Source organism: Vigna unguiculata, chromosome 4 (assembly GCF_037176805.1).
Source record: "Vigna unguiculata cultivar grain cowpea cultivar isolate G323 ecotype 2 chromosome 4, ASM3717680v1, whole genome shotgun sequence".
Taxonomy (NCBI): Eukaryota; Viridiplantae; Streptophyta; class Magnoliopsida; order Fabales; family Fabaceae; genus Vigna; species Vigna unguiculata.
This window is the reverse complement of record NC_140795.1, coordinates 28,758,894-28,771,476: the sequence shown is the minus strand read 5'-3', so window position 1 is coordinate 28,771,476 and position 12,583 is coordinate 28,758,894. Positions and strand designations below refer to the sequence as shown.

The 12,583-nt window shown below is 42.3% G+C and overlaps 1 protein-coding gene across 1 annotated transcript; it reads right to left on the bottom strand.

The window, feature by feature from the left end:
• Positions 1–1,859: 1,859 nt before the first annotated feature.
• Positions 1,860–4,936, bottom strand: LOC146886975 (uncharacterized). The gene is made up of 6 exons (XM_085671962.1): positions 4,604–4,936; positions 4,132–4,414; positions 2,490–2,674; positions 2,331–2,402; positions 2,055–2,180; positions 1,860–1,952 (listed from the first exon to the last, which is right to left on the bottom strand). Exons 1-6 carry the CDS (start codon positions 4,934–4,936, stop codon positions 1,860–1,862), a joined length of 1,092 nt encoding a protein of 363 aa, XP_085528088.1.
• Positions 4,937–12,583: the final 7,647 nt, after the last annotated feature.

Genomic DNA, 12,583 nt, shown 5'->3' with positions numbered 1-12,583 from the left:
CGGGATCTCGCTTAGGCGAGACCCCTCTCACCTGGGCGAGGTGTTCCTTCGCTCAAAAAGTTCGAGCAGGTCGCCTGGGCGACCTTTCGTGCAATAGCCCTAGGCGAGCTCCCTATTTCATCTCGCCTAGGCGAGATTCACTCGCTTGGGCGAGATTAACAAGTCTCGCCACTGTTCTTCACTGCAACAGCCATGCATATCGAACCAACCAAGCATACAAAGCATTTAATCACACCAAAATGAAGGATTTATCCATGCAATCAGTAACTCACTCAAGAACAGCCAAGACAACACAAAACGACTGAAACCTTAACTTCCCGTACCTGGTAAAAGCTTGTACTAGACCTCGACACTGGACTACGGAGCATAGCAGCTCGAGAGGCGGACCTGGAAATTGGCGGAACAACTGTACAGTTGGAAGAATGAGGTTACTGACTAACCCTAAACAATGGAAATACAAAAAGGACTACAAGGGAGTAAGAACAATAGGTTTAGGGTCACTTACATGGAGTAGATAGTAGAACATGAGCTTTGAGCGACCGGTTCGAGACGACAAGGTTAACCCTAGCAATGCTCTAGTGCGGAAACAGGGAAGGAGGCGGCTGCGAATCTGAAAATGAAGAAAGTGTGAGTGTTAGGGCAACTGAAACAGGTTCTTATTCTATGGGCCGACCTTTAGGCCCAATACTGTAGGGCAGCCCACTAACTTTTAGGGCAGGAACAAAATGGGGCCTTACATTCTCCCCAACAACAAAATTTTCGACCTCGAAAATAAAGACTCACCAGGTAAACAGATGTGGATGTGATTTTCTCATGTCCTCCTCTAACTCCCACGTCGAGTCACCCGTCCTCTGATCCCAGATAACTTTAACAAGACTAACGATCTTCCCACGACGTTCCTCAACCTTGTTATCCTCAAGAGCTATGGGTGGTACTTCCACTGTGAGATCCTCTCTGATCTGTATATCCTCAGCCTCCAACACATGGGCTGGATCGAATACATACTTCCTCAGCTGTGACACATGAAACACCGGATGGAGGTTTGCCAACTGCGGGGGTAAAGCTATCTCATAAGCTACTGGCCCAATCCTCCTTGTGATCTGATACGGGCCAAGGAATTCGGGCGAAAGCTTCCTTGAGCGGAGAGCCCTTCCCAAACCAGTGGTTCGGGTCACCCTCAAAAACACATGATCTCCTGCTGCAAACTCCAAAGGCCTCTTCCTACGGTCTGCATAGGCCTTCTGCCTACTATGCGAAGCCAACATCCTATCTCTCACCATCCTCACCTTCTCGGTGGTCTGCTCTAACAACTCTGGTCCAACCAACACCGCTTCTCCATCCTGATACCAGCAAAGAGGAGTCCTACACCTCCTGCCATAAAGAGCCTCGTATGGCGCCATGTCAATGCTCGCATGAAAGCTGTTGTTGTAGGTGAACTCTATCAAAGGCAATACCTCGTCCCAAGCACCCAGATGATCCAAGATGCAAGTCCTCAACAGATCCTCTAACGACTGAATCGTCCTCTCAGACTGGCCATCGGTCTGAGGGTGATACGCTGAACTCATGGTGAGCTTGCTACCTATAGCACTCTGTAACGTCTGCCAAAACCGAGACGTGAACCGCGGGTCTCTGTCGGAAACTATGCTCGAGGGCACCCCATGAAGTCTTACTATCTCTCTAATGTACAACTGGGCCAACTTGGCCATGGACATCCTCAAGTTCATCGCCAAAAAGTGTGCGCTCTTGGTCAACCGATCCACTATCACCCAGATGGTGTCATGTCCTCTGAAAGTCCGTGGAAGATGGGTCACGAAGTCCATGGAGATGCTGTCCCATTTCCACACCGGTATCTCTAAAGGCTATAGGATTCCCCCGGGTCTCTGGTGCTCCACCTTCGCCTTCTGACACGTCAGGCAGGCGGATACAAACTGTGCCACATCCTTCTTCATCCCCTGCCACCAGAAAGTTTCCTTGAGGTCCTGGTACATCTTAGTCATGCCCGGATGCAAGCTAAGACGACTCTTGTGTCCTTCCTCAAGGATCAACTTTCTCACCTCTGCATCATCAGGTATGTAGATTCTGCCCTGAAACCTCAGTATACCATCATCACCCAAAGTAAAATCTCTAGCTTCCTCTGATCCAAGCTGTTCTCTAACCCTGTTCAAACTGGCATCCAACAACTACCTCTCCCTAATCGAGTCCAAGAAATCACTAGAGATAGTGAGGGTACTACACCTAATGGACTCGGACCCCAACTCCACATGTATCCTCATGTCTTTGAATTTCTCTAGTAGTTCCACCTCCTTAATCATAAGGTGTGCAGTGTGTACCGTCTTCCTGCTCAAAGCATCTGCCACTACATTTGCCTTCCCCGGGTGATATAGGAGCTCAAAGTCATAATCCTTCAGGAATTCCATCCACCTCCTCTGTCTCATGTTCAGCTCCTTCTGATCAAACAAATACTTTAAACTCTTGTGGTCGCTGAACACTCGAAACTGTGCACCATAAAGATAGTGCCTCCAGATCTTCAAGGCAAATACTATCGCTGCCAACTCAAGGTCATGAGTGGGATAATTACGCTCGTGCACCTTAAGCTGTCGTGAAGCATACGCCACTGCCTTCTTTTCTTGCATCAAGGCGCAACCAAGTCCAAGATGAGACGCGTCGCAGTAGACTTCAAACGGTTTCCCCACATCCAGAATTACCAATATAGGAGCACTCGTCAATCTCCTCTTTAGCTCTTGAAAGCTCTCCTCACACTTGTCCGTCCAAGTGAAAGGTTGGTCCTTTCGAGTAAGCAAGGTCAGAGGCGCCACTATCTTGGAGAATCCCTCTATGAATCTCCTATAGTAGCCCGCTAACCCCACGAAGCTCCTGATCTCTGTGGCCGACTTAGGATCTTCCCACTTTATCACTGCCTCTACCTTTGCCGGATCCACTGCAATCCCTGGGCGGATATCACATGCCCCAAAAACTGAACCTCATCCATCCAGAACTCGCACTTGGAGACCTTGGCATACAACTGCTTCTCTCTCAAAACACCAAGCACCAACCTAAGGTGTTCTGCATGTTCCTCCTACGTCCGGGAGTAGATAAGGATGTCGTCTATGAAGACCACGACAAACTTATCTAGGAAAGGCCGGAAGATCCTGTTCATGTAGTCCATGAACACTGCTGGCGCGTTGGTCACGCCAAAAGGCATAACCACATACTCGTAGTGGCCATACCTGGATCTGAAGGCTATCTTCTGTACATCATCAGCCTTTACCAAAATCTGGTGGTAACCTAATCGCAGATCTATCTTCGAGAACACTGATGACCCATGTAATTGATCCATCAAGTCGTCAATCCTTGGGAGCGGATACTTGTTCTTGATAGTCATCTTGTTCAGTTGCCTGTAATCCACACATAGGCGCGAACTCCCATCCTTCTTCTTCACCAACAACACTGGTGCTCCCCAAGGTGAAGTGCTGGGTCGGATGAACTGTTTCTCCATCAGATCCTCTATCTGTTTCTTGACCTCTACCAACTCTGCTGGAGCCATACGATACGGAGCCATCGATACCGGACCTGTTCCTGGGATTAGATCGATAGAGAACTCCACCTCTCTACTGGGAGGCAACCCTGGTACCTCCTCTGGAAACACATCCACAAAATCCTAGACGACTGGTATCACAGACGTCGTCTCTCCTCTCTCCACCTCCATATGGGCAAAGATCATGTAGCACTGCGCACCGTCTTGTAGTTCCCTCATAACACCCTGGGAAGATACCAAGTCAGGCTCCTCTGAGTCAGGAAACAACAACTTCTTCTCCCGACAGTCTATCAGAATGCGATTGGCAGAGAGCCAATCCATCCCTAAGATCACCTCCAACTCCTGTAGAGGTAGGCAGATTAAGTTCACCCTGTACCTGCGCCCCTCTACCTCCACTGGAAGCCTAGCACACAAGGACGACGTCCTGACCAAACCCGACGCCGGAGTAGACACCGCAAGCTCACAATGCAGCTCACGCACCGGCAGACCCAACCATTCCACACATGCATTTGACACAAAAGAGTGTGTCGCTTCAGAATCATATAACACACAACAAGAAGAACCAGCTATCATGCAACTACCCATAACCAAGTTACCTGAGCCTGATGCCTCAGCCCCTGACATGGCGTACACTCTGCCCGTCGCCTGAGGCCTGTTGCCTCTATCTCTCCCCTGATGCTGATGGGGTGCCTGAACTGGAGGGCGTGTCGCTGCCCTGGCAAGGTTGGGACAGTCCCTCCCAAAGTGACCTTCCTTGCCACAGTTGTTGCGCCTACGGTAACCCTCTATACGCGGACAAGCATACCTCGGGTTAGGTCCTCCACATGTGTAACACTGCACTCGACCCTGCTGAGGAGGAAGACCCCTAGACCCCTGAGGCTGATGGTGTGGTCTATCATACGGTCTACTCCTCTCCTCATGTCTGGGCCTGGACCCAGATGGTCCACCTATCCTCTGTGACGGCTGTGGCTACTGTGGGCGCTGGCCTTCCACCTCCCACTTCATCTTCTCCATCACCCTGGCCTTCTCCACCAGAGCGGCAAAGTCCTTGATGGACAAGGGAGCCACCATCAAGCGGATGTCACCGCGAAGCCCATTCTCGAACTTCCTGCATTGCCACTCCTCATCGAGTGGTAGGGTGTAGAAACGGCTGAGGTGTTTGAACCTCTCGACATACTCAGTGACAGTCTTCCCTCCCTGGGTCAACTGGAGGAATTCCACCTCCTTGGCGTACCGGATGCTATCAGGAAAGTACTCGGAGAGGAATCTCTCCCTGAAAGTCTCCCATGACACGGGCTCATCCCTCTCCTCCAGAATGGATCTGGTGCTGCTCCACCAATGCTCCGCCTCCCCCGTGAGCATGTACACAAAGAACGCCAACCTGTTCTCTGCAGGGCACATCTTCGCATCATAGATGCGCTCCAGGTCCTTCAGTCATTGGTCTGCGACGTCAGGACTAGTCTTCCCGTCAAACTTTGCCGGGTGGTGCTTCAGGAAATCCTCTAGACTCCACTCCCTAACAGCAAGTCGTGGTTCAGGACCTAACACAGGGGCAGCCGCCCTGTTTTCCTCCAACTGGCGGAGGGCCTCCATATGCTGCCGATGAGCATCCTCAGCAGCTACCCTCGCAGCCTCCATCTGCTGCATCACTGCCTGCTGCTGCTCAAGCGACGCCGCCTGTCGCTGCATGGATGCCTCATGCTGCTGCATCATCGCAGCACTCTGCTGCGCCATAGCTACTACCATCGCCTCTACGGCTCTGGCGATATCTGGTGCGTCCCCCTGGGATGATTGAGAGGCTCGACGAGGAGGTGGCATAGTCTACTGGCACACAGAAAATCACTTGGTTAGGCTCGATAAAGGCAAGAATTTTAACTGAACACTCAGATACACAAAGAAACCTAAGCGGACAACCCAAGTCCACAGACCTAAGGAATGACCGCTCTGATACCATAAATGTAACATCCCATTTAATTTTTAAACAAAATTAAAGGAAACGTCACGCGATAAAGTATAACAGCGTAGTCTTGGGGTCCTTAACGCAACCCCTACAACCTGGCACACCACGATGCCAACATAAAACATATACAATTCTAACAAGGAGTGTAGAGTAAGAAATCATAAGACGATACAGGGGCCGTAGCCCTAAAGAAATCATGAATAAAATGACTCCAGCCCAGATGGCTAAGCTACTGAATCACCATTCCCTTGCTGACCACGAGAACCTCGCCCATCTGCTCCCATCAACCAAGTTGATGATCATCGCAAGGAAGAACAGCCACATACAACACAACCATGCAACAAAACGGGTAAGCTAGAGCCAACACATACTCATCATATAGTCAAATATATTTTCATCATCTCATATCCATATAAGAACCAAACATGTTATGACTCTTCATTCAATACACTACGACTCGACTCGACTCATCCGGATACGTATAACTTGGTCGGATTCAGCGGATGCTTGCGCTTGTGGTGGATACCTCTGTTCGACCCTGAGCTGCTCGAACCTGAGCTATGTGTTACAAGTGTTACGATGAATCAAATCCCCCTCACCACAAGGTTAGGCCTTAATGAATTTCAGGCCTCCTGCTACTCTCACCACAGGAGTCAGTCTGCTCTAGGTAAGACTAACTGACCCCTTATAGTGTCAGGATGCAGTCCTTACCTTGAATCCTTACCTAGTTATACAGATGGGGCACCACCATGGACACCCACTAATAGGGGCCATGGAATTACGTCCCGACCACTGAAGCGCGACCCCAGAGGTCTCACCTAGAGACCCCAAGGAATTTATGCGCTGACACGGACCAACATTCATAGCCCAGAAATAAATGAACGTAAAATCATATTTACATTTCCATACCAACCCCTGAGATTAATTCCTCATACGCATCATATTTCGAATCCATACCTCTGATCATCACCACCCCATGAATCTAGGGTCTCATCTCATATTAATACCATGTTCCTTTAGCTCCACACCACTCATTCATTTCACATGCCAATTTCATATCCCACCCATCATACACAATTCATAATTCATGCCAAGTACACATAATATTCCATTATATACATGTTTCTCATCATACAATTCACACTGAAGCCAATATCAATCATCCAAAAATAAACAAGCACCCAAACAACGTACTGCCTCGCCCAACCCCTCGCTCAAGCTGAAGGGTTTCGCTCAGGCGAGACGTGCTCGCTCAGGCGAGCCCCCCCTTCGCCTAGGCGAGGGTTCGATGGAGAACTCAGGGAACATCACGGGATCTCGCTTAGGCGAGACCCCTCTCGCCTGGGCGAGGTGTTCCCTCGCTCAAAAGGTTCGAGCAGGTCGCCTGGGCAACCTTTCGTGCAATAGCCCTAGGCGAGCTCCCTGTTTCATCTCGCCTAGGCGAGATTGACTCGCTTGGGCGAGATTAACAGGTCTCGCCACTGTTCTTCACTGCAACAGCCATGCATATCGAACCAACCAAGCATACAAAGCATTTAATCACACCAAAATGAAGGATTTATCCATGCAATCAGTAACTCACTCAAGAACAGCCAAGACAACATAAAACGAATGAAACCCTAACTTCCCGTACCTCGTAAAAGCTTGTACTAGACCTCGACACTGGACTACGGAGCACAGCAGCTCGAGAGGTGGACTTGGAAACTGGCGGAACAACTGTATAGTTGGAAGAATGAGGTTATTGACTAACCCTAAACAATGGAAATACAAAAAGGACTACAAGGGAGTAAGAACAATAGGTTTAGGGTCACTTACATGGAGTAGATAGTAGAACGTGAGCTTTGAGCGGCCGGTTCGAGACGGCAAGGTTAACCCTAGCAGAGCTCTAGTGCGAAAACAGGGAAGGAGGCGGCTGCGAATCTGAGAATGATGAAAGTGTGAGTGTTAGGGCAACTGAAACAAGTTCTTATTCTATGGGCCGGCCTTTAGGCCCAATACTGTAGGGCAGCCCACTAACTTTTAGGGCAGGAACAAAATGGGGCCTTACATGTGATATATAAAAGAAATATATGAAAATATAGAATGAATTACACATAAGGAAATTTTTATAAAAATAAGGAAATTTAATCTTATAAATAAGATATTTTGAAATTAATATATATATATATATATATATATATATTTAAACAAATATAATATTATATAATTTAAAAAGATCTATGTTAATTTTATGTTATTTTAAAAGAAAGATAAATTTAGTAAAATTTGATAAGATAAATACTTCTCAAAAATTCAAGATTTCAATTCCATTCAAGAGATTTTTGTTATAGGATTATATTTTAAATAGATACAAATGAAATTGTAATATATTATTATTGTCCAAATGTAAAGAAAAAAAGCTTAAGATATTAAATTCACATAACTAATATTTTAAAACTTTGAAATTAGAAAGATGAACATTTTAAATATTTTGTTTTTGTATAAAAAAGAAATAACATTATTGTATGATTTTCATCTAATAATTTGTTAGTTGCTTAAAAGAATTGACACAATAAAATTATAAGAGTGAGAAAGTTTAAATTGAATGAAGAAAAAAATAATAAAAGATTTTAGGTTAAATTACCCTTTTGGTCCCTCTATTTGTCATGAAATTTCATTTTGGTCCTCTCGTTTTTCGTTGTCTCAATTTGGTCCTCTATTTCTTAAAAATGACTCAATTTCGTCCTCACCGTTAACTTTGATCAGACGGTGTTAAAGTCAATGCCACGTGTCAATTTCTGGTTTTTTTTGAATTTTTTTAATATTTTTTGAATTTTTTTAATTTTCTTTTGAATTTTTAAAAATTGTTTTCGATTTTTTTTTATTTTTGACACGTGTCATTTCACCGTTGTGCCACATGTCAAAGTGACTCAATTTGGTCCCTATATTTGTTTTTAGTTTCAATTTAGTCCCAATTTTTGTAAAAATGAAGCAATATTGTCCCTTCTTAGATTGAGACTCAATCTAATCTTTGTATACAAGTTATGATGATATTCTTAATAAAATTGACATTTTTATTAAATATTTATAGAAATATTTTTAAATAATTTTTTTTAGTTTTATTATTAAACAAAGTTAAACCCCAAACTTAATTTCAAAAATTAACAATTTTGTCATCAGATATAAAGGCATCAAGTGTATCATATTATACAAATTTGGTAAAGATTAAAAATCAAATAACTTGTCACACATAAATTTAATTTTGGAACTAAATTTCAAGTTCAAAACAAAATCAAAATCTAATATTTTGTGTAGAATTTAAAGTTAATTGAAAATATTTATAGAAATATTTAATAAAAACGTTAATTTTAGTAAGAATATCACCATAAAATTTATAACAAAGATTAAATTGAGTCTCAATCTAAGGAGGGACAATATTGCTTCATTTTTACAAAAATTGGGACTAAATTGAAACTAAAAACAAATATAGGGACCAAATTGAGTCACTTTGACACGTGACAAAACTGTGAAGTGACACGTGTCAAAAAGAAAAAAAATCAAAAAAAAAAATCAAAAAATATTAAAAAAATTCAAAAAAACCATAAATTGACATGTGGCGTTGACTTTAACACCGTCTGGTCAAAGTTAATGGTGAGGACCAAATTGAGTCATTTTTAAGAAAATGAGGACCAAATTGACACAACGAAAAACGTTATGACCAAAATGAAATTTCATGACAAATAGAGGGACCAAAAGGGTAATTTGACCAAGATTTTAATATACCTTAGATGATGAGATGCCTCGAACCAAGGGACCTACAACAAGAGCTATGGCTAGGAGAATACAAGAGGAATGGGCCTTAAATGCGCATGCAAGGCACAAGATGAACTTCACATGGGCCAAGGAAGATGTGAAGACCTAGCCTTGGACATTTTGCTTGTAAATACTAGATTAGGATTTTATTTTGGGCTTTGTATTTTGGGCCCAGTAGAATAGGATTTTCTTTGGGCCATGTATTGGGCCTTATAGGAAATTGGGCTTTAGAAGTAATTTTGGATCAAAAAGGGGAATTGGGCCCCAAGGATGAGAGTTAGCTTCCCATGGCAAGACAAGTGTGACTTGCTTAGGTGGCAAGTCACACCTCCCACATGCTCATTTTTGGCTCCAAATTCAACTTTCTAGACTCCTTTTTCCCTCCACTTTTTGGAGACTCCTTGGTCTCATTTTAGCCTATAAATAAAAGGCTTAGGAGATGTATTTTTCAGCTTGAAATTGAGTAATGAATTGCTGCCCAAATTTGTGCACAAATCTCTTTTGAGCTCACCTTAGAGTAAACTCTTCTCTAGTTTACTCTAGTCTTCTTCCTTAGGAGTTGGCCTCACCTTTCTTAAGAATCCTTTCACCTACACCAAACCAAACACCTTAAGCTTCTTTCCTTCATGCTTTCGCATCCAACACCATCCATGGAGCCTCCATTCTTCATGCAAGCTTCGATAGAGACAAGAGGAAGCCATCATGTGGTATCATGAGCCTTGGTTTTAGTGAGTTAAGTGCTTCTTCTCTATTTTTCTTTCAATTCCGTGTTGTTCATCACTTCTCCTACTTGTCTTGCTATTTTTGTTCATTTTATTTTGAGTATTAATGTCTTTTTACTTTGGTTCATCTTCATTTGCTTCATCTTGAACCATCATTGTGTGCTTTAGGTCTTCTATTTGGTTTCTACCATTTACTTTTCATTTTAATTGAGTATTTGTTGTTTTTGTTCAGTTCATTCTCTTGATTCTTGAGTTTATTTTGATTTTAAGATCCATATGTTTTGTCTAGAGTCATGTTTAGTCCATATATGTCATTAATTCCTTATTTAGCTTTTAATTTTCTTTGAATTTGTTGGTGATGTGCTGCTGAATTTTTTTTTCAGATTTGAGTGCAGTTTTTAATCCTTAAAAATTAACACTCTCTTCTCTCTTTGAGCCTTGGAAATGAACCTTCATATCTAGATAACCTTAGTTATCTTAATGTCCAGTGGGAATTTTCCTTGTGCTTGCTTAAAATCACCATAAACCACATTAAATTTCCTTTCAATTAATTGTGCTTTGGTGCTTTTTCATTTCTGTTTTTGAGTTCAGATTGCTATTTAGATCTTAGCAATGTCTTAGAGTCAATTTCCATTGTGTTTCATTGTGTTTCATGATCTTCTTTTGATTCCTTTAAGTTTCCTTTTCCTTTGTGCTTTTTGTTTCCATTAAAATGCAATTGATCAGGCATAGTGTGGTGGTGATTATGTTTTGTGGTGGAAATTAGCTGCTGTAAGAGCTATAAAAAGAAAGAAAAAGAGCACAAAAAGAATACAAGCAAGTGCCAAAAAGAATCAAAAGAAAAGATCAAAAGAAAGTGGCAAAAGAAGTACACTAGAATTACTACCATCACTTGAGTTTGAGAGCATTATTTTGTTGCATTTTACTGCTGTTCCAGTTTCTGTCTGACTGCACACTGTTTGTATTTGATTTATCATAAAACATTGGCCAGTGAAAATCCAAATCTAATTTTTGCCTCATTTAGCTAAGACATAGACGAAAAATTGAAAAAAAGAATCATTGAAAAATGTTGAGAAATGAAAAAATGAAAAATAGATGAAGCAGAGGCCTGAATTCACGTTTTCGGACTGGCAGTGAATGAAAAATCAAATTTCAGTGCAGTTTTTCTAGCTTATTTTGGTTGTTTTTCATCCATTCTAGTGCCATTCATTAGGTAATTCATTTGAGTGCTTATCTTGTTTCTTTACCTTATTTCTAGTTTGTCATTTCTTTGGTAATCCTTTGAGTTTGTCATGGCATTATTCACTTTTGGTTTAACAATTATAATTTTGTGCTTTTCTTGCTTTATTTCTTGACCTCTTTTGGTTTGGTTTCTATATTTGGTGCATACTTCTTTTTGGAGGTGATCTAATTTTTCTAAGGTAGCATCCTAGGAGGTGGAGTACCTAGTCCCGAAAGAGAATCCTCTTTGGTGAGATCAAGAGGAAGTGCAAGAGTGAAACACTTGTGAGGACCAAGCCAAGAAGACAAAGCCAAGAAGACCTTTTACATTTTGTGCACTTTGATTGTATTCAAATTGAGTTGTAAAATTGTAATGCTTTCCTTCTTGTGTTCATGGCCTAGTTAGGTGTCTTGGGGGAGTCTTAGGTACTCAATCACATCTCCTAACTAGAACCTCTTCTATACATTAGTGAAGCGCTTTTAGTGGTGAAGTTTGAAGGTTCCAAGTGCCTTCTACTTCTACCAAAACTTAGGCCGCATATAGCTTATAATCTTTCTTATTTTTAATTTTCTTGTTTGATAGTTTAGTGTGTGTCAACTTAGTCTTTGAATTAATTTCATTTAAGAAGTTTTGTACAAAAGTTTCAAGTTCCCTTGGCTAGGAAAGACTTGGTATGTAAGCAATCCAAGTGATTCATCTCTCTTTCCTAGAGAAGAACTAAAAGCTTTTGCTATCTACTTCTTCTTTGAAATTTTCTTTTAAAGACCAAAGTATTCTAAAAAAAAAATGTCTCAACCTCCTTCTCAATGTATGAGTGCTTCAAATGAAGAAGAAATAAGTTTGAAACAAATTGCCTTTGATTTGAGAGCACTACTACGTTGGAAGGAAGATGAAATAATTGTAAGGGAAAGGGAAAAACAAGAAAGAGATAGGTTTCATCAACTTTTAGATGAAGAGAGGAGGGGAACAAGAAATATGGAAAGGTTGCATGAGAGGATGAGTAATAGGAGTCAACATTTGTACTCCCACACTCCAACACTAGTCACACACTATGAAGAAGAAGATAATAGACTAGTTGACAACTTCTATCAACCTCCTCCTCCTCTAAGAAGAGAAAGAAGAGAGCCTAGGGAACCAAGAGCCATTAGAATAGACCTCCCTCACTTTTATGGAAAAGATGATGTAGAAGCTTATCTTGATTGGGAAATGAAGGTTGAGCAACTCTTTGCTTGCCATCAAATAAGTGAGGAGAGGAAAGTACCCTTAGCTACCCTTAGCTTCCAAGGCAATGCTATGTATTGGTGGACTGCCCTCGAAAGAGATAGGAGAATCAATCAAAGTCCCGAGGTCAA

What these genes read in the sequence shown, in the direction of transcription:
- LOC146886975 (XM_085671962.1), bottom strand. Translation starts at nt 4,936, where the DNA reads ATGTGCCCTGCAGAGAACAGGTTGGCGTTCTTTGTGTACATGCTCACG. An exon ending in GCGGTGACATCCGCTTGATG is followed by an intron (nt 4,415 to 4,603) that starts GTGGCTCCCTTG and finishes CCACACCATCAG; the next exon opens with CCTCAGGGGTCTAGGGGTCT. An exon ending in ATGCTTTGAGCAGGAAGACG is followed by an intron (nt 2,181 to 2,330) that starts GTACACACTGCA and finishes AGGGAGAGGTAG; the next exon opens with TTGTTGGATGCCAGTTTGAA.